This window comes from Coregonus lavaretus, assembly GCF_964263955.1.
Source record: "Coregonus lavaretus genome assembly, chromosome: 9".
NCBI classification, from domain to species: Eukaryota; Metazoa; Chordata; class Actinopteri; order Salmoniformes; family Salmonidae; genus Coregonus; species Coregonus lavaretus.
In genome coordinates this window covers 30,859,916-30,882,499 of record NC_139996.1, presented here as the reverse complement: position 1 = coordinate 30,882,499, position 22,584 = coordinate 30,859,916, and the positions used below count along the sequence as shown (strand labels likewise).

The following is a 22,584-nucleotide window of genomic DNA, read 5'->3' as shown; positions in this document are numbered from 1 at the left end:
TAATGGGACGCAGGGAGATGAGGGTGGAAGGCTTCCAGGATAATGACCTGAGCCGGAGGGGGGTAGATGCCTGTGCTCACTGTTGTAGTGCAGCCTGCAAAGCAGGAGGACAGGTAGGTGACTCCATTGGAGCCGCACACTGGGCTGACTGAGGAGGTGTAGCAGTTACAGTTACTCATGCAGGGGACTTCTGGTTTCTCGCCCACCCGCAGTGTCCTGGAGAGAGCGGGAGAGAAAGAGAGAGAGAGGAAGAGAGAGAGATACAAACCGCTGTTCAGACTATACTGTGTACATATCAGAAATGCTACTATGTCCCTAAATAAACAAGCTAAACAGTGCAAAGCAAATTTCCAGTATGTGAGAGTGGGGTAAGTTGAGCCAAAGGGGAAGTTGAGCCATCCCTGTTTCTAGGGAACCATACACAAAATGAATCATTTGACCAAATATTTAGAAAGAGGTCATCATTTCATGGAGTTTGTGAAGGAAGAAACCACAAGAAAAAATTGGTAAGCAAGTTAGGTCCAAAAAACTGATTTTCACCAAGTCAAATGAATGTATTGTGTTAGATTGTTCTACACATCAGTTGGGGTCTCTATAAGCTTCAATATGTGGTCCTAAACCTAGCATGAAAGTGCATCCTTGTAGCTGTGTGGGCTAATATAGTCAAAATGTTTGCCTTGGGGTAAGTTGAGCCAAAAGCCATGGGCTAAGTTGAGCCAATGGTTGAGCCAATGGCAAGTTGAGCAAATTAAAGTGTTTTCTTCCCAGGCGTAATGCAAGGCATTATCGCTGGGATATGAGGTAACAACAAGGCCTGGCCTATGTTAAAAGTGTTGTGTTTGTTAGGTGTTAAAATATTCTTACATTTATTAAAATACAAAAAAGCGATTGTGATTGTGTTGAGTTGTGTTTGGGAAATAAAGATAGTCATGATTTTAAAAAGGTAGTGGTAACATTGAATTCAGTACAGAAATGTGTAGGTGGCTTAACTTACCCTTTCCCACAGCTCAACTTAGCCCAAACCCGGGGTAAGTTGTGCCAAGAGACCACTTTTTTTGGACAAGCTATGTTTTCAATTTTCAACTGTAATGTTTACATGAATTATGATTATTTCCAGGGATACACAACATCCTTAAATATATGTAGATATCTTTGTTAGAAAGAATACAATATTTCCCTTGACGGAGTGATGCTGAATGTCTCAACTTACCCCACTCTCCCCTACAAGCTATTATCCTATAATTGGTCTCTTAAAAATTGGTGAAAACTGATTTTGTAAAACGTATATTCTGACAAACGTTTCCGTTGTCAGAGTGTGGCTGACTTTGTTCCCACTTTCATCAAACACCCTTCCCCCAACAGGAGCGCTGCTATTACATATACTAAACCAGTGTATGTACAGGCTGTTCTTACTCATTGCCATAGGGGACGGTCACCCCAGCGACAGGCCCTGTGTCACAGCCAAGGAAGAGGAAGGAGACGTAGCAGGCGGTGGAGATCAGGTTGACCAGCATGGCCATGCGAATGGCCCCCAGGGCTGAGAGGTTCAGCTTCTTGACCAGAAGCCCCCCCAGGAATATCCCCAGACAAGCACAGGGGATGGCCGTCATACCTAGAGAGAGTTAATACCACCAGGTTAAGCTAATCTCCTTCTCATATACTGCACTGATGCTTCTCATTGTACTGCTCTCTGTCTACTGTGTGGCACCAGGGGGTCTGGGGCTGTGTGTATGTGTGTGTGTATATGTGCATGTATGTGAGAGAGAGAGTGTGTGTGTGTCGTGCATATGCGTGCCACTCACCTAGTAGTTGATTGGCTGAGGAGGTTGTGAGGTTAAACTGCTGCTCCAGGTACTTCCCCAGGAAGGCAGCGAAGCCAGCCACTACACCAATCTCCATACAGGCAGCCAGCGTGATGCAGGTATATACTGGGTTGGACAGGAGGTGCTTGGTCACCTTAGGGATCACTGAGAAGAGAAGATCCTTAATATCAAAGCAACACATGGACACAGACAACTGCTATCAAGTCTAACTATCTCTTGCTATAAAACAAAAATCTGCCAGTTACACTAAACTGGTATAACGTTAATATAAATATCTGAAAACATTTTGTAATTTGTATGTGGAATTTATTTTATTCTTTCCTCATATCTATTAAAAAGCTACATAATTTCAGTAGGAGCAGAGGATTTCATTCCCTTGTTATCTTTTCTCACAACAGACAACATATATCACACACTACCCTAGATGGCCTATCAGACAAAATAGTGCAGACTTTACAAAACAGCATCTGGAACTGTGTTTTTCAAATCTTCATTGCAGTTTTGAGAATAAACATTTTCATAAAATAAAATAAAATAATCCTACAGCAACAGGAAATGTGAATTATTATGTGGATTATAATTAATGCATTTTTTTTGTAGGGGTTGATACATTTTTGTTAGGGCAAATCAAGTCTGACATTTTTAAATGGAAATTACTAACTTTAGAAGCCTTTTTAAACCTTGAATATACTACAAGTTATATTTCCTGCTGTGCAGGAACATTCTCAGCAAAAAAAGAGTGATCAAATTAAGATCCTACATTTGTACCTACAGTGCCTTCGGAAAGAATTCAGACCCCTTAAGTTTTCCACATTTTACGTTACAGCCATATTCTAAAATGGATTAAATAAATAAACATCCTCAGTGATCTACACACAATACCCCATAATGACAAAGCAAAAACAGGTTTTAGGAACTGTCCGTAGAGCTTCGAGACAGGATTGTGTTGAGGCACAGATCTGGGGAAGGGTACCAAAATATTTCTGCAGCATTGAAGGTCCCAAAGAACCCAGTGGGCTCCATCATTCTTAAATGGAATAAGTTTGGAACCGTCAAGACTCTTCCTAGAGCTGGCTGCCCGGCCAAACTGATCAATCAGGGGAGAAGGGCCTTGGTCAGGGAGGTGACCAAGAACCCGATGGTCACTCTGACAGAGCTCTAGAGTTCCTCTCTGGAGATGGGAGAACCTTCCAGAAGGACAACCATCTCTGCAGCACTCCACCAATCAAGCCTTTATAGAGTGGCCAGATGGAAGCCACTCCTCAGTAAAAGGCACATGACAGCCCGCTTGGAGTTTGCCAAAAGGCACCTAAAGACTCAGACCATGAGAAACAAGATTCTCTGGCCTGATGAAACCAAGATTGAACTCTTTGGCCTGAATGCCAAGGGTCATGTCTGGAGGAAACCTGCACCATCCCTACGGTGAAGATTGGTGGTGGCAACATCATGCTGTGGGGATGTTTTTCAGCGGCAGGGACTGGGAGATAAGTCAGGATCGAGGGAAAGATGAACGGAGCAAAGTACAGAGAGATCCTTGATGAAAACCTGCTCCAGAGCGCTCAGGACCTCAGACTGGGGCGAAGGTTCACCTTCCAACAGGATACCAACCCTAAGCACATAGCCAAGACTACGCAGGAGTGGCTTCGGGACATGTCTCTGAATGTCCTTGAGTGGCCCAGCCAGAGCCCGGACTTGAACCCGTTTGAACATCTCTGGAGAGACCTGAAAATAGCTGTGCATTAACACTCCCCATTCAACCTGTCAGAGCTTGAGAGGATCTGCAGAGAAGAATAGGAGAATCCTCCCCAAATACAGGTGTGCCAAGCGTCATACCCAAGAAGACTTGAGGCTGTAATCGCTGCCAAAGGTGCTTCAACAAAGTACTGAGTAAAGGGTAATATTTCAGTTTTTTATTTTTAACATTTCTAAAAACCTGTTTTTGCTTTGTCATTACGGGGTATACTGTGTGTAGATTGTGTAGATTGATGAGGGAAAAAAACTATTTAATCAATTTTAGAATAAGGCTGTAACGTAACAAAATGTGGAAATTGGTAGAGCATGGTGCTTGCAACACCAGGGTTGTGGGTTCGATTCCCACGGGGGGCCAGTATGAAAAATGTATGCACTCACTAACTGTAAGTCGCTCTGGATAAGAGCGTCTGCTAAAATGACTAAAATTTAAAAATTTAAAAAGTCAAGGGGTCTGAATACTTTCCGAAGGCACTGTATATGTACATATCTACCTAAATTACCTCGTAGCCCTGCACATCGACTCGGTACTGGTCCCCAGTGTATATAGACAAGTTATCGTTACTTATTGTGTATTTTTTTCTATATTTTACTCTCTGCATCGTTGGGAAGGGCCCGTAAGTAAGCATTTCACTGTTAGTTTACTCCTGTTGTTTACTAAGCCTGTGACCAATAACATTGGATTTGATTTGAGTATCTTCTAGATTGTGGAGACTACAATATGTTTATTTGGCCTCATACGGAATGCTCCAACATTGACATGAGTACTGTATAGAACCATGTGTGGGCACGTAACAGCCATAAGCCAAATCAAATCAAATCAAATTGTTTTGGTCACATACACATATTTAGCAGATGTTATTGCGGGTGTAGCGAAATGCTTGTGTTCCTAGCTCCAACAGTGCAGTAGTATCTAACAATTCACAACAATACACACAAATCTAAAAGTAAAAGAACGGAATTAAGAAATATATAAATATTAGGATGCGCAATGTCGGAATGGCATTGACTAAAATACAGTACAATACAGTATATACATATGGAATTAGTAAAGCACTATGTAAACATTATTAAAGTGACTAGTGTTCCATTATTAGTCCCGTGTAGCTCAGTTGGTAGAGCATGGCGGTTGCAACGCCAGGGTTGTGGGTTCAATTCCCACGGGGGACTAGTAAGATATTTTTTTTATTAAAGTGACCAGTGATTCCATGTCTATGTACATAGGGCAGCAGCCTCTAAGGTGCAGGGTTGAGTAACCGGGTGGTAGCTGGCTAGTGATGGCTATTTAACAGTCTGACGGCCTTGAGATAGAAGCTGTCCCAGCTTTGATGCACCTGTACTGACCTCGCCTTCTGGATGATAGCGGGGTGAACAGGCCGAAGCTCGGGTAGTTGATGTCCATGAGGATTTTTTTGGCCTTCCTGAGACATCGGGTGCTGTAAGCGTCCTGGAGGGCAGGCAGTGTGACCACGGTGATGCGTTGGGCAGACCGCACCACCCTCTGGAGAGCCCTGCGGTTGCGGGCGGTGCAGTTGCCGTACCAGGCGGTGATATAGCCCGACAGGATGCTTTCAATTGTGCATCTGTAAAAGTTTGTGAGGGTCTTAGGGGCCAAGCCACATTTCTTCAGCCTCCGGAGGTTGAAGAGGCGCTGTTGCGCCTTCTTCACCACACCGTCTGTGTGGGTAGACCATTTCAGATTGTCGGCGATGTGTACTCTGAGGAACTTGAAGCTTTTCACCTTCTCCACTGCAGTCCCGTCGATGTGGATAGGGGTGTGCTCCCTCTGTTGTCTCCTGAAGTCCACGATCAGCTCCTTCGTTTTGTTGACATTGAGGGAGAGGTTATATTCCTGGCACCACTCCGCCAGGGCCCTCACCTCCTCCCTGTAGGCGGTCTCGTCATTGTTGGTAATCGGGCCTACTACTGTTGTGTCGTCTGCAAACATGATGATTGAGTTGGAGGCGTGCGTGGCCACGCAGTCATGGGTGAACAAGGAGTACAGGAGGGGGCTGAGCAAGCACCCTTGTGGGGCCCCTGTGTTGAGGATCAGCGTAGTTGAAGTGTTGTTTCCTACCTTCACCACCTGGGGGCAGCCCGTCAGGAAGTCCAGGACCCAGTTGCACAGGGCGGGGTTCAGACCCAGGGCCCCAAGCTTGATGATGAGCTTGGAGGGTACTATGGTGTTGAAGGCTAAGCTATAGTCAATGTTACTTTTGTCGGCCACGGAGAACGAGAGCCCACAGTCCTTGGGAGCGGGCTGCGTCAGTGGCACTGTGTTATCCTCAAAGCGGGTGAAGAAGGTGTTTAGCTTGTCCGGCAGCAAGACGTCGGTGTCCGCGACGTGGCTGGTTTTCCCTTTGTAATCTGTGATTGTCTATAGACCCTGCCACATACGTCTCGTGTCTGAGCCGTTGAATTGCGACTCCACTTTGTCTCTGTACTGAAGTTTTGCCTGTTTGATTGCGTTACATTTGACATTTTAGTCATTTAGCAGACGCTCTTATCCAGAGTGACTTACAGTTAGTGAGTTTATACATTATTTATATTTTTCATACTGGCCCCCCGTGGGAGGGAATAACTACACTGTTTGTATTCAACCATATTCCCAGTCACCTTGCCGTGGTTAAATGCAGTTGTTCGCGCTTTCAGTTTTGCGCGAATGCTGCCATCTATCCATGGTTTTTGGTTTGGGTAGGTTTTAATAGTCACAGTGGGAACAACATCCCCTATACACTTCCTGATGAACTCAGTCACCGTGTCCATGTATACGTCAATGTTATTCTCAGAGGCAACACGGAACATATCCTAGTACGCGTGATCAAAACAATCTTGAAGCATGGATTCCAATTGGTCAGACCAGCGTTGAATAGACCTTAGCACGGGTCCTTCCTGTTTGAAGTTCTGCCTATAAGAAGGGAGGAGCAGGATGGAGTTGTGATCTGATTTTCCGAAGGGAGGGCGGGGGAGGGCCTTGTAACCATCCCGGAAAGGGGAGTAACAATGGTCGAGAGTTTTTGATGAGCGAGTACTACAGGCAATGTGTTGATAGAACTTCGGTAGCGTTTTCCTCAAATTTGCTTTGTTAAAATCCCCAGCTACAATAAATGCGGTCTCAGGATATGTGGTTTCCAGTTTGCACAAAGTCCAGTGTAGTTCCTTGAGGGCCGTCGTGGTATCGGCTTGAGGGGGAATATACACGGCTGTGACTATAACCGAAGATAATTCTCTTGGGAGTTAATAGGGTCGGCATTTGATTGTGAGGTATTCTAACAAATCATGGTGGTATACAGATGGAGAACAAGTGATGTGCAACACTATATACAATATAATAATATAATAAAACATAACAAGTGTTAATTTAACTGCAAAATACTCAATGCAATATAAAGAGACAGAAAAAATGTCCCCCCTCTCACCTCTGAGCTGCTGAAAGCAGGTGGGGCCGTTGACAGGCTCATGGTTATTGTGTACGACCCCGTTGCTGGACTTGGGCATCTCAGTATAGTCCAGGGGCAGAGAGGTAGAGGGGAGCATGGCCTGCTCACTCTCCCCTCCACCGTCCCTGTCCTTCTCTCGGTCTGACAGGGTTTGGGGGAAGCCAAACATGAAGAGGGATGAGAAAAAGAGTAAGGCACCACACAGGAGGAAGCCCCCCCACCAGGCTCCGATCCACCGAGGGTCATCAGAGGTGATGTCCAGCTTACCTGCGGAGAGGGAATACTTTTATCAGACTAAATATTGAGAGGAAAACACTTGCTTCTTGGCTTATATTCAACTACTGAGGAATTCCAATGTTAGATTCTAGAGGGAGAGTGTTAATTTAACTTGAATTTAACAATTACATTATAGGCTCATAATTCAATCATTCAATAATAATACTATAATGTTAATAAACAAAATGTACATTATTTTGGTTTACCTTGAATAACAAAGTACTTAGCTCTAATTATGTGTTGCTAGGTTAATGGACATTACATTTTAGCAGACACTCTTATCCAGAGTGACTTACAGGAGCAATTAGGGTTAAGTGCCTTGCTTAAGTGCACATCGACAGATTTTTCACCTAGTCGGCTCGGGGATTAGAACCAGCGACCTTTCGGTTACTGGCACAATGCTCTTACCCACTAAGCTACCTGCCACATCTCAATTGTTTTTCCATAGAACAGTGTTGGAGTGATGTGAGGTTGTATTTCCCAGTAACTCACTGGTGTCGATGAATAGGAAGTCCACATAGAACTTGGTGCAGAGCGACCCCAGGAGGAAACCACAGGCAGGCCCAAACACCAGAGTAGAGAAGACGATCCCTGGAATGACATGGAGACAAGTAGAGAGATAAAGCTTTATAGTAGTACAGTAGACAACACATGTTAACCAGCTCCTGGATGTAATGTAACAATTCTAAACTCAACCACAAGGTGGTGAACCATGTTCACTAATCCGTGGCTTTTTCCAGAGGGCAGTATGGGGCAAGCTTTATAATACAGAGGGCCGGAATCAAGGGACTATTTCATTGTATGGACAAATGTTGGATTTAAGCATGCTATGTAAATAGTCATGCTAAAAAAAGTCAAGGAAACTATATTGAACTGCACTTAAATATGTGTATCACCTCTGATCCTAATCAGCCAGATTTTGACAATCATCAACCCACCGATGCCATACAATAATGAGAGAAATTATACTTGCTCTACCTACTGTACATATAGAACAAATTCACTTGATATAGATAAAAGAGACCTACTATAAAACAGTAAAAATCTACAAAACAGCCCAAGTCTAATAGTGTGGCCACAAATCCTCATTAAAGTGCTATCTGTCAGAGGGTGGGTGAGAGCCTGGCACACGGAGTCAGACAGACAGAGGTGGACAAAGAGCCAGCGCTCATGAGGACCTGGGAGGCTTTATTTGGCCACCAAATCTCCTTTCACCTTTCGACATATTGTCTCATTTAATGTAAACTGATTCATTCAAAGTGGAAACAAAACATCACATTTAATGTGTTAGTGAGCCAGGGCATTGGATAGTATAGATAACGTGGGTTAGAGCAGTAAGCAGCTCCTGGACCAACTGACACTCCCCCAGAGCCTCTGGCTGAAGCTCAGGCCAGTCAGGTCTTGTGCTGGGGAGGCTCAGAGCCCATGGCCATGTTATTACTGAAATAAAATTACACTTAGCGTAATACTGAGTTTTGGCAGGTGCTGTTTGAAATGCCTGATGGGCAGACAGACAATGGGAGGTGGCTTGACAGGCAGCACTTCACCCAACACAAGTCGATTCACAGCAAAAAATAACACAGATACTGTAAATGTCAGAAGATAGAAGTGTGGCTCTCTCTTTTTCATCAGGTCTGCACAAGATAAAGTATGTTTGCAGAGTGTGTTTCCCTTTTCCCTCTAGTGCATGGTAGTCACATTATGCATTATGGGTGCATTATGGGTTATGGGTACATTATGGGTTTGAACCCTAAAATAGTAATGTTTTAATCCAGCAATGAGTTTACTGGAATTACATTTGTTTACAAATGTTCTTCATTATTACGAAACAGTGCTATTTCGGTTGAATGCATTCAGTTGTGCAACTGACTAGGTATCCCCTTTCCCTGTCTAGAAAGTGCAGAGAACACTTAAGCAGAGGTGTGATATTACGCCTTAGCTGGTTGACTAATTCTGATGATTTAGAGATACTAAAAAGCAGTAGCACTCCTTGCTATCCCAGCTCCCTTTGCAGTTGTGCTCCATTAAAGCGAGGGGGCGGAGGGAGGAAGGGAAGGGAGCGGGAGCCCCACTGAGTGGAGCAGCCGCCTGACATTAGCCCCGTGCTGGCTCCGGGTCGGCCATAGCACCGGCACCAATGGGAATCCAGCTCCAGTCAGCATGACAGATGTTATGCATACGCCTCGAGCAGCCAATTAATGAGCATGTATGGAAAAAATGAGTCAGTTTCATCATTCACTAAATTACACTTGCTCAGATCAAAGGTGTATATACATGTACATCACTGTGAATGCTGACAATGACACCCTGCTTCCTGAACATACCACCATACTGCCCACACCTAAGTAGTGAATTAACATGCACATTCAAACACATTATCAGTTTTAGTAGTCTTTATATTCCATAGGCTACATGTTTCACATTACTGGCTTGTAAGGTTATCCTATCAATAAATGACTATGTTTCTCCTAGGCAAGGCACAGCAATAAAGTACTGCACATTGTTCCTGTCATAACACAGGACAAATCAGGTCACTTTGTCTGGATAAAGAGAGGGAAGTCTGGAGTGTTTACTTCATGGTTGTCAAGCTGGGAACAAAACATATTGCTTCTTCCTGAGACCTAGGAAAAACCCTGGTTGTCTGGGAGGTTGGCATTAAGGCCAACATGGCCTGTTGGTTGAAGGCAAATAGAGACACAGCTACAGTGAGCTCCAAAAGTATTGGGACAGTGACACATTTTTTGTTGTTTTGGCTCTGTACTCCAGCTCTTCAGAGTTGAAATACAATGACTAAGTGGAGACTGTCAGCTTTAATTTGAGGGTATTTTCATCCATATCGGGTTAAACGTTTAGAAATTAAAGCACTTGTTGTACATCGAAATGTCCTTGTTTTCGAAAGTAAAACAATTTTTTTGTCCATTAAAATAACATCAAATTGATCAGAAATACAGTGTAGACATTGTTAATGTTGCAAAGAAAAAGTCCAGTGTCTGTGTTATTTTGCCCATCTTAATCTTTTTTTTTTTATTGGCCAGTCTGAGATATGGCTTTTTATTTGCAACTCTGCCTAGAAGGTCAGCATCCCGGAGTCGTCTCTTCACTGTTGACGTTGAGACTGGTGTTTTGTGGGTACTATTTAATGAAGCTGCCAGTTGAGGACCTGTGAGGTGTCTGTTTCTCAAACTAGACACTCTAATGTATTTGTCTTCTTGCTCAGTTGTGCAACGGGGCCTCCCACTCCTCTTTCTATTCTGGTTAGAGCAAGTTTGCGCTGTTCTGTGAAGGGAGTAGTACACAGCGTTGTACGAGATCTTCAGATTCTTGGCAATTTCTCGCATGGAATAGCCTTCATTTCTCAGAACAAGAATAGACTGACGAGTTTCAGAAGAAAGTTATTTGTTTCTGGCCATATTGAGCCTGTATTCGAACCCACAATTGCTGATGCTCCAGATACTCAACAAGTCTCAAGAAGGCCAGTTTTATTGCTTCTTTAATCAGCACAACAGCTTTCAGCTGTGCTAACATAATTGCAAAAGGGTTTTCTAATTATCAATTAGCCTTTTAAAATGATAAACTTGGATTAGCAAACACAACGTGCCATTGGAACACAAGACTGATGGTTGCTCATAATGGGCCTCTGTACGCCTATGTAGATATTTTTTCCAGCTACAATAGCCATTTACAACATTAACAATGTCTACACTGTATTTCTGATCAATTTTATGTTATTTTAATGGACAAAAAAATTGCTTTTCTTTCGAAAACAAGGACATTTCTAAGTGACCCCAAACTTTTGAACAGTAATGTATATATCCCTAAAGCACTATTGTACAGCAGGATGTTTTTCCTGTTCCAGAGTGATATATCACTAAGTCAATCATACAATATGTATCACATATAGGCCTCCTAGATTACTCTAGGACAGTGTTGGGGGTAACGCGTTATAAAGTAATGCGTTAGAGTACTCAGATAACTTTGTGGTAACACATTCGTTTTTCAATTTAAAGGGATAGTTCACCCAAATTACATATTGGTTTTCTTACCCTGTAAGTAGTCTATGGACAAAGTATGACAGCAATCCATGCTTTGGTTCAGTGTTCCTGGCACTGTTCCCGCATGCTAACGTTTTAGCATTTGTGGCACAAATCCCATTTAAGTTATGGGACCAATATTAACATTTTTCACGCTTCATGTCCAAATCCTCCAGAAGTATCTAAAATTGATTGTGAAGCTCAACAAAGTCACTTATAGATTATTTCAACGTGATGTCCGAAAAATGCTAATATCGGTCCCATGACTTGAATAGGATTTGTGCCACAAATGCTAAAATGTTAGCATGTGGAAACAGTGCCAGGGAAACATGCTCTAATACCTTGTCCATAGACTGCTTATAGGGTAAGGAAACCAATATGGCATTTTGTAATTTGGGTGAACTATCCCTTTAAGTAATCAGTTACTTAGCTACTTTTTTCAAATAAGTAACGAGTTACTTTTACAATATTATTTCCCTTTTTCTTTGTTGGCACAAATTAAAATCACTCCCCCAGCCTACGTTTTAAAATCACTCCCCCAGCCTACGTTCGCCGTGGTTCGCGCTCTTCCTGTTTCTGCACGAACGTTGCAGCGGGTAGCTGGCATGGTAGCTGGTAACTAGATAGCTAGCAAGATGGCAGAGACAATAGCCTTTATCATGGAATTATTGACAGTACTTTGAATTGGTAGAAGAAAAGGACAGATGTTACCCCTCGAATCTTGACTGATGCTACTTGCAGGATTCACATGCAAACACAAGATCATCGGGTTCAGGCTATTGCCCGATTTATTGTCTGGTAATAAAGTAAACAACGTAGCTAGGTGATCAAGTAAGGCTCAGTTGATAAGAAATTACATTTCTCCAGTTCTGTCTTCACAATAAACATAAAGGAAAGGGCACTACAATTACACAATGTCATCGTATAGTTTTACATAGAATCTCTCTGGCCAGTTCGTATTTGTGTGTAAAACAGTAGCCAGTTGTCCTTGTATTTGAGCCCTTTACTGTCTCGAGTTGGTTTTATATAATTTATTTTAAGTATTGTAAAGGAGATACTGCATCTGTCATTATTACTTGAGTTGGTATATCCCTGAGTTATAGATTAGCCTACGGACAGTAGGCTATGCAAGCCATTCAAAGGTAGTGTGCGTCCTCATCTGGGCATAAGAATGAATGACCAACACATGCAAGGCCTCTTCAGAAGGTTTTCTGTATTTGGTAATGCAAATGTAATGTAACTAGTTACTTTCCATAGTAAGTAACGGTGTAACATAACAAGTTTATTTTATTGCAAGTAACAAGTTACTTTTAAAAGTACTTTCCCCCAACACTGCTCTAGGATCAATCACTGTGTCTGTAGTCTAGAAGCTGACTCCAGTACAGTCTGTCATCTATTTCTCCAACCAGCTGTAACAATTGCTGATCTCTGACTGTGATTGAATAGCCTACAAGTCAATTCCCGTGAAACAATAAGTTATGCACCAAATTATCACTGTTAGCTTCACCATGGTGTTCTACAGTTAAGTAATTCCTGAAAGACTGAAAAAATACTACATGGAACAAAACTATTCCCAAAATAGTACAGAGCTGTAAACATTTAATAAAAACAGGAGAGAGAAAGCACAGGGAAAAGAGTATGCCAATAAAGTTGTCATGCATGCTGACAGCATTTTCAGGAGAAACTGCAGCACAGTTTCCATCTTGTGTATACACTAAATGGCCTGTTGTGCATCAAATTAGTACTGTGCAGCTGCTGTTTCAAGCTTTTCCTTAGAAACAGAGAGTGTTGTCTCCACATAGCAACAACACCACCATTGCTCTCACCACAGGAAACCTCAAAGAAGAAAAACTCAGTTAGTGATATCACCTTCCAGGGGCTTGCCGGATAAGGCATCAGCCTGCTTCAGTGCAGAACGAGTGTGCTCGCATACTCCCTTAAAAGACCTTCGCTTGAAAAATTAGAAAAAAGCAGCAATAGTACTGTTTGTCCATTTTGAGACACTGTAGTCAGTATACGCTTCCTCAAAGTAGTCAGAATTAATCTGAAATAACTCAAGAAATCTGTCATAAATGTTGAAGTTTTTGCCGAAGAGATCTTAGTCGTGCAATTTGACATCTAACTAAGATGTTTGGTGCAGTATTTTTCAATGAAAAAATGTGCATGAAAACGAGTCGTCTCTCGTTGAATGACAACAAATAATTTATTGAAGAATCCCTACTGTTGACTTCTGCTCTGAACTTCGGATTGCCTCCAGAAAATAAATGGTGTGCCCGAACAGCCGAAAAAACCCTCACCGAAGTCCAAAACGAACTAAAACGTCACAGAATGACATCCTAATATATGTACAAACTCTACTGAACTGTTTCGGCTGGGAAGCATGCAGACGCCTTTAGAGTGAGTCCACAACCACTCACTCACAGGCTAAACCAAACTCTCACTGCTACTGAGTGTTTTCAGAAACACTGTCTCCTTGGTAATCACACTCAACTATCCTACATCTGTTGCACAAGACATGTCATCAACCTAATATATTTCAACATTCAACCTTTTTTAAGGACCCTGAGTTCTGTGCCTCTGACAGTGAACACAAGACACTGTATTGAGAAAATGAGGGGCATATGATTTTGTTGTCATCCTGCTGGTTTAAGCATTCCAGATGAGGAAAAGAATGCTGAGACTTAACATTCCATAGCAGTGAAACCAAGATATTCTTAGTGATATGAACCTGGGACAGAAGCTATCCAGCCCTGCCTGAGTCACAACAAACACAGAGCTGCAGGACTTCTACAGTGCTTCTAGCCATTTCCCCCCTCCTTTGGTCTTATCTGGAAGACATGAAATGGCCAGCACTCAGGTCTAAGAGTTGTTTTATTTTTAGAGCTGTCAGATGAAAAGCTCACTCTGAGGACGAGCAAGAACACCCCGTGTTTCTCTCTCCAGGCAGGCAGGTGCACCACATGAGCCTACCCCTCCCCTACTGAGGACAAACAGGCAGCCCCCACCTACTTCCTTCTGTCTCTCTCTCTCTCTCTCTCTCTCTCTCTCTCTCTCTCTCTCTCTCTCTCTCTCTCTCTCTCTCTCTCTCTCTCTCTCTCTCTCTCTCTCTCTCTCTCTCTCTCTCTCTCTCTCTCTCTCTCTCTCTCTCTCTCTCTCTCTCTCTCTCTCTCTCTCTCTCTCTCTCTCTCTCTCTCTCTCTCTCTCTCTCTCTCTCTCTCTCTCTCTCTCTCTCTCTCTCTCTCTCTCTCTCTCTCTCTCTCATCTCAGGACAGTAGGTACAAAGCAAGTGATCCTCTCCCCAGTTCCTGACATCAAGCGGATAGGCCTCCTTTCACCTTTTCCATTTCTCTCCGTCTCCCTCACACTTTTCTGAAGAGCACAGGTTGAACTCTGTAGGATAATGAATGTGGTGTGGCCGTATGTGAGAGGTGATTTTTGCATGGTTCATTTATGAGATTCCCCTCTAGGCCACCACTGACAGGCTTGGTTACATTTAGCATGGCCTCTGGTTATTCCCCAGCCATCTTATGGGTGAACCAGCTCAAATGTTTTCAAACCTCAAGTCTTTCCAGTGATCTCAGCAAAACTGGACCTGAGCATTGCTAGATGACAGAGATAGCAAGCATTTTACTCTGCATGGGGAGGTTACAGTACAAGCAAATGAGCATTAAAATCAGACACGCCTTAAACTAAAAAGGACTTCCATTGATTTCAAGTTTTATGAAAGCAGATAAGACAAAACTGCTATATTATACTATGCAAGGGAAATAATGGCCATTTTCATTTAATGAAATAAATCTTAATCTTAATTAAGGCCACAATCTGAGCCAAATGGTCTTGTTGGTATTCGTCCAACATTTTTCCCTTAATTGCCTCTGAAATCCCCTTTTCTTCAAGCAGTTCTGTTATAGAACAAGTACAAAACAAACTCATTTGTTCCTGTTGTACTTTGCTCAAGCATTTAAGTATCCCATGAATTATACTCTCTGTAGAGCATGTCAGATGTAATTCAATACAACCGCTGGGCTCTAGTCTTTCTGTCTTCCACTAATTTGCTTAGAGAGCAACAGAACCAGGCTGCACTTCCTGCTGTCTATCAGTCACATCCTTTAGTGATATTAATTAACCCACTGGTCCATCCCACTGACCTACAGCACATAATTTTTGGGGGAAATGAAAATGTTAGTCTCCAGGCTCCATGTTGTAATAAATGCTGCATCTATGAACATAAAACAGGGCCAGGTTTGCATATCCTAATGTAATACCTAGAACTGGGTAGTTCCAAACCACACAGATTCAGAAGTTCTAGATATCTGCTGAGGAGGGCTTTTCTTCCAGAGAGGTTTAATAGAGATGCAATAGAAGTGGGAATGGCATGTTTAACATTGCAACCCTGATCTAAAGGCAGGAGGGGCCTTTTCCTCCACTAATGTGTGTATTGAGTCAAGCAAAGATCTGGGACCTCTTTTACAGGCACCTCCAGTTTATAGAGCTCCCTCTAATGGGCCTTCCTAACACAATACAGACCAGAATGCAGGCCATAAAAGACAGTGACCAGCCTTGCACTGTTCCTGGCACCATCACTCCAGAGCCTAATGAAACCTCTGGAGTAAATGGTTTCAAAGCTATACAACCCATCAAACACATAAGCCTACGTACAAGCACTCACCATATCGCAGGTGTAATACTGCACATGTATGTATCCAATAGCATGTTCTGTGCACGGGACAGTATGTAAACTATGCTAGTGGCATATGCAATTAAACATTCTGAAGTGACACAGAGTTGTGTAACCATCCAAAATATGTTAGCCATTTATATTCTAAACAAAGACTATTGATCGTTACACGTTGCGGGGAAAGACAAGGAAGTGTGAACACAATAATGGCTGCTGAACCTCATAGCCCGTATAGCTTATGCCTTTACCCTCAGTTAATTTCCTCGCTTTTCTCTCTCTGCAGAGGGATTCCTTGTTCCCCTCCATTAATCCTGCTCAAGTTTACTAAGCATCCAGGAGAGTATAGGGACACAGTGCAACGTGGGAGGCCAAACAACTGCCTGCCCACCCCAGGCCACTTTCACAGAGGGCCGGATTGAGAGGCAGAGACAGAGATCATCCTTAAACTAGTGCCAACTGCCAGGATTTCAGCGTCTCAGACCATTTTGGGTTGGGCTACATGTACGGTACACACCGACCGGGTATCACAAAAAACAACAACACAATGTACAGGAGAGGAAGGGTAGGAGGACATTCATACAACTGCAGGTCTGGACACAAAACAAACGTTAGTTTACTGTAACATTGTTTGCGTTAGGCTTGGGCGGAATACCGTACATACCATATACGCAGTATATGGAAATAGCCATGCGATGGTTTCAATACCGTCAATACCATAACAAATATTTATTTGAAGTTCTGCAGAGAAGAATGGGAGAAACTCCCCAAATACAGGTGTGCCAAGCTTGTAGTGTCATACCCAAGAAGACTCAAGGCTGTAATCGCTGCCAAAGGTGCTTCAACAAAGTACTGAGTAAATGGTCTGAATACTTATGTAAATGTCGTATTTCAGTTTTTAATTTTTTATAAATTAGCAAAAATGTCTAAAAACCTATTTTTGCTTTGCCATTATGGGGTATTGTGTGTAGATTGATGAGGGCAAAAAACAATTTAATCAATTTTAGAATAAGGCTGTAACATAACAAAATGTGGAAAAATTCAAGGGGTCTGAATACTTTCCGAATGCACTGTAAGTGGCTGAATTAATAAGGTGACAGGGCATCATATTGTGTTAGCTTTCTGCCGTTATTTGTACAGCTGCCACTATCTTGATTTCCTTGCGTTTTTTCTCCTCTCCATTCTCGGCTGGTCTTCTCCTCGCCCCTCTTCTCCGATCAGAACATGCAGGCCCATTACCCTAGCGACTCCGGACTCCACACAAACACAGCGTGTACACATGCTGCAACAGAGCCAGTACTGTTCTTCCTTCAGACAAGCATGCGTCAAAACTCAAATAACATTTTATTTGTCACATGCGCCGAATAGAACAGGTGTAGACCTTACCGTGAAATGCTTACTTACAAGCCCTTAACCAACAATCCAGTTCAAGAAATAGAGTTAAGAAAATATTTACTAAATATACTAAAGTAAAAAATAAAAAGTAACACAATAAATAACAATAGCGAGGCTATATACAGGGGGTACCGGTACTGAGTCAATGTGCAGGGGTACAGGTTAATTGAGGTAGTTTGTACTTGTAGGTAGGGGTAAAGTGACTATGCATAGATAATAAACAGCGAGTAGCAGCAGTGTAACATCAAAAGGGGGGGGGGGGGTCAATGTAAATTGTCCGGGTGGCCATTTGATTAATTGTTCAGCAGTCTTATGGCTTGAGGGTAGAAGCTTTTAAGGAGCCTTTTGGACCTATACTTGGCGCTCCGGTACCACTTGCCGTGCGGTAGCAGAGAGAACAGTCTATGACTTGGGTGACTGGAGTCTTTGACAATTTTTTGGGCCTTCCTCTAACACCGCCTAGTATATAGGTCCTGGATGGCAGGAAGCTTGGCCCCAGTGATGTACTGGGCCATATGCACTACCCTCTGTAGCGCCTTACGGTCGGATGCTGAGCAGTTGCCATACCAGGCAATGATGCAACTGGTCAGGATGCTCTCGATGGTGCAGCTGTATAACTTTTTGAGGATCTGGGGACCCATACCAAATCTTTTCAGTCTCCTGAGGGGGAAAAAGTGTTGTCGTGCCCTCTTCACGACTATCTTGGTGTGTTTGGACCATGATAGTTTGTTGGTGATGTGGACACCAAGGAACTTGAAACTCTCGATCCGCTCCACTACAGCCCCGTCGATGTGAATGGGGGCGTGTTCGGCCCTCCTTTTCCTGTAGTCCACGATCAGCTCCTTTGTCTTGCTCACGTTGAGGGAGAGGTTGTTGTCCTGGCACCACACTGCCAGGTCTCTGACCTCTTCCCTATAGGCTGTCTCATCGTTGTCGGTGATCAGGCCTACCACTGTTGTGTTGTCAGCAAACTTAATGATGGTGTTGGAGTCGTGCTTGGCCACACAGTCATGGGTGAACAGGGAGTACAGGAGGGGACTAAGCATGCACCCCTGAGGGGCCCCCGTGTTGAGGATCAGTGTGGCAGATGTGTTGTTGCCTACCCTTACCACCTGGGGGCGGCCCGTCAGGAAGTCCAGGATCCAGTTGCAGAGGGAGGTGTTTAGTCCCAGGGTCCCCAGCTTAGTGATGAGCTTTGTGGGCACTCTGGTGTTGAACGCTGAGCTGTAGTCAATGAACAGCATTCTCACATAGGTATCCCTTTTGTCACGGTGGGAAAGGGCAGTGTGGAGTACGATTGAGATTGCGTCATCTGTGGATCTGTTGGGGCGGTATGTGAATTGAAGTGGGTCTAGGGTTTCCGGGATGATGGTGTTGATGTGAGCCATGACCAGCCTTTCAAAGCACTTCATGGCTACAAACGTGAGTGCTAGGGGCAGTAGTCATTTAGATAGATTTGCACAATGTCTCTTGATCACATTCGCTTGTAAATCTGATTCTTCAAAGTAGCCACCCTTTGCATTGATGACAGCTTTGCATTCTCTCAACCAGCTTCACCTGGAATGCTTTTCCAACAGTCTTGAAGGAGTTCCCACATATGCTGAGCACTTGTTGGCTGCTTTTCCTTCACTTTGCGTTCCAACTCATCCCAAACCATCTCAATTGTGTTGCGGTCAGGTGACTGTGGATGTCAGGTCATCTGATGCAGCACTCCATCACTCTCCTTCTTGGTCAAATAGCCCTTACGCAGCCTGGAGGTGTGTTTTGGGTCATTGTCCTGTTGAAAAATAAATGATAGTCCCACTAAGCACAAACTAGATGGGATGGCGTATCGCTGCAGAATGCTGTGGTAGCCATGCTGGTTAAGTGTGCCTTGAATTCTAAAATAATCACTGACCGTGTCACCAGTAAAGCACCCCCACACCATCGGTGGAACCACACATGTGGAGATCATCCGTTCACCTACTCTGCGTCTCACAAAGACATGGCGGTTGGAACCAACAATCTCAAAGGACAGATTTCCACCGGTCTAATGTCAATTGCTCGTGTTTCTTGGACCAAACAAGTCTCTTCTTCTTATTGGTGTCCTTTAGTAGTGGTTTCTTTGCAGCAATTCGACCATGAAGGCCTGATTCACGCAGTCTCCTCTGAACAGTTGATGTTGAGATGTGTCTGTTACTTGAACTCCGTGAAGCATTTATTTGGGCTGCAATCTGAGGTGCAGTTAACTCTAATGAACTTATCCTCTGCAGCAGAGGTAACTCTGGGTCTTCCTTTCCTGTGGTGGTCCTCATTAGAGCCAGTTTCATCATAGCGGTTGATGGTTTTTGCGACTGCACTTGAAGAAACTTTCAAAGTTCCAAACAAACATCAGATAATCTAAAGAGAATGTAAACACTAACTAACTTGATATATACAGAACAGTGAAATAAACGAGGCGACGTGGAGGCGGTGGACTATAAATCCAGAAACTTTTCAAACAATATCCTCTCTTTACACTAAATCAACCCTGGCCAAAATACCCTCCTTCCTTCCTTCCTTCCTTCCCTCCCTCCCTCCCTCCCTCCCTCCCTCCAGTAAACTACACAGACACTACGGTCTGACCGTATAAAGGCTTTGACGAGTCTTTCTTCTAGGGAGGATCCAGAGGAAAAGCCCTAAATGGAGAGAAGGCGTTGGGTCGTCAGACTCAGCACAGGCCGTTCTCTGTGTGCCCAGCAGAACAAACTGACAGGGAATAACATTCACACAGACAGTATATGAAATGGGTTGGACAGTTCTGCGATGCCCCTAAGGAGGGGTCAGGGACTTGTTAACGCTGAGCAACGTGAGGCGACAAAGCGCCATGTCTTCTAGAGATGTCACATATAGTCTACACAATGTGCTCCCTGGTTTCCTCTTCCCTCTCTCTCCACTGAGCTCAATGTGCACTGAAATAGTACCTTATTGTTCTGTCAAGGCAACTTTTGAAGGATAGTTTAGTATGGGGGGAAATGTAACTGAATACATTAAGAGTGTTTGCTTTTCTGACAAGGGAAGGCGAAGCAATGGGAAAATGGGCAGTCGGCCAAACTTCTCTATTCAACTACTGCTAAAGTTACAGTATCTCTCCAACAATGCCTTACCTATGAAGTAATATGTTGTCAAGCAAAACATCTCCACCAAGGTTATTCACATTCTGACAAGGGGAAAGAGATATTGAATTATAGTATCTAAAAAGCAAACTATGACTCTTTCATTGAGTCAGAGTGCTGCCTAGTGATAGAATGTCCGTTTGTGAATTCTCATCCGAGTGAAGAAGTGCAACTGAAGCACCAAATTAGTCTGATGCAGAATAGAAATTACAATAACAAGCATTTTACATCTGTGTTTACAAAACGCAGCAAGATATTTCTTATGCGTTTTATATATATATTTTTGCATGAAAAACACAGAATTCTGCGTTAACTAGCAACTTAAACCTATGGGTGGTGTTATCCCCCCCTTTTCTCAGAGCAGGCAGGCCGCCGCGCTAGCGACTTCGGACTCCACACAGACACAGCGTGTGTACACATGGTGCTCCAGAGCCAATACTGTTCTTCCTTCAGACAAGCATGCGTCAAAACTTTGTTCAATGTCTCTCATTCACATTCGCTTGTAAATGTCCAAACTCACCAAAAACGATATTCGGTAGCTCCTATCTATATATGTATAACGTTATGAGCTGGATTGCCTATGTTTGCAATAAGTTTATTTTCATTTGCGCTTAGCATTTAGCTAACAGCCTTCACAGGAATTCGCTATTACTTGTGCTAATTTTGTTAGCATTCTGCTAATAGACACAATGGCCTTTATTTGTGTACTAAGCCGGTAATACCGTATATTCTGGGACGAAAGAAGGACAGTATGATAACATAAAATCTGGATACCGCCCAAACCCAGTTTAATATAACTTTCTATTGACCTTTAGATAAAGCCATGTGTGTTAAGTAAAGTAGACCAAAATACCCTCCCTCCCTCCCTCCCTCCTTCCCTCCACTAAACTACACAGACTGCCCATTTCCCCATTGTTATTGGATAATTGTCCTCAATCTCTCCATTTCTACCTGGCATACGCTATGTCCTGCTGCAAAAATACAGAGCAACATTGCAGTGCAATAACTTTGCAACATCTTAGGTATAGCCTATTGCCAAGAACGACAAAGCTAGTAACCTAAATGTTTTGGTAAACTTTAGTTCCTTTGAAGTCGGACCATTAAAGAGATGGGGTGTTTTCACAGTTGCTTGAGTCTGTTCCATTCACTGGGGATTAGGTCAGCATCAGGCCAACTGAAACATGGGTCTGTTTTCAGAGAACACCACTGTACTAGGAGATGCAAATCTCACTGACTTTGATTTCTTGTCAGAAGGAGTGCATATACCAGTGGTCACCAACCCGTCAATCGCGATCCAAGCCATTCCTAGTCGATCACCAAACATTTCTGTAAAAAAAACAATGATAAAGCTGTTGGCAGTAGGTGCACTTGATTCAGCAGCCTTAGTGCCGGAAAGGCAAAGTGTTCCCATTTTGAACCATTTCATGTGTCTGAAGGTAGAACTCTGCCTACCCGACAGGCCCAGAGTAAATCAAGTGCAGATCCAGGCCTACCCCTGGCCAATCAGATAGCTCAGATCACCGAGTCTGCACAGTTTCCTCGAGCCATAGACTGTAAAAAGAAGCCTTGAGCGCACAACAAAGTTGATACTGTGAGATTTAAAAACTTTTAAAATCATGACTAGAGAGAGACTCTGCTATTTTTATGAGTAAGTTCATGTTTAAGTTGTTATTCAGCACTGTCAACACGTTGTTCAACACGTTTATAAGCCATAAAATGTGCTACAACCAGCACTGCAGCTGCAATGAATGAGTATAGCAAAGTGTTTCGATAAGCTTGCGTTGTTATTATTAGCGGCTTGTCTCTTTTTTTTTTATAAAGCAATATTTCACTTTATCTGGACATCAGATTAACATGAGGCAGAAATAATGCAGTGCGACTTGAGTTTTGCCATCAGCTGGAAGACAGTGTCCCCTTTTCTCAGCGGAGGGACGGTGAGTCAGGTGAGAGGCAGCCTCACCGCTGCTCTTTCCCTTTGAACTGACCATCAGATACAGGCCATCAGTCCAGTAAAATGAATAAAAGCTCATTTTTATGCTCACTCAGCTGTGCCTCAAAACC

The 22,584-nt window shown here is 43.3% G+C and overlaps 1 protein-coding gene across 2 annotated transcripts in view; it reads right to left on the bottom strand.

Annotated features, from left to right (window-relative positions):
• The window catches only part of LOC311134518 (solute carrier organic anion transporter family member 3A1-like), a 63,556-nt gene that overhangs the window by 4,776 nt on the left and 36,196 nt on the right, over positions 1-22,584 (bottom strand). The window contains exons 3-7 of one of the 2 annotated variants that reach the window (XM_084168218.1): positions 7,781-7,879; positions 6,992-7,279; positions 1,803-1,967; positions 1,414-1,612; positions 48-216 (exon numbers count right to left, since the gene is read on the bottom strand). In XM_084168218.1, coding sequence (XP_084024344.1) covers positions 48-216; positions 1,414-1,612; positions 1,803-1,967; positions 6,992-7,279; positions 7,781-7,879 — 920 coding nt within the window. The remainder of the gene's footprint in view (positions 1-47; positions 217-1,413; positions 1,613-1,802; positions 1,968-6,991; positions 7,280-7,780; positions 7,880-22,584) is intronic. The other variant, XM_084168219.1, reaches the window with a different exon arrangement.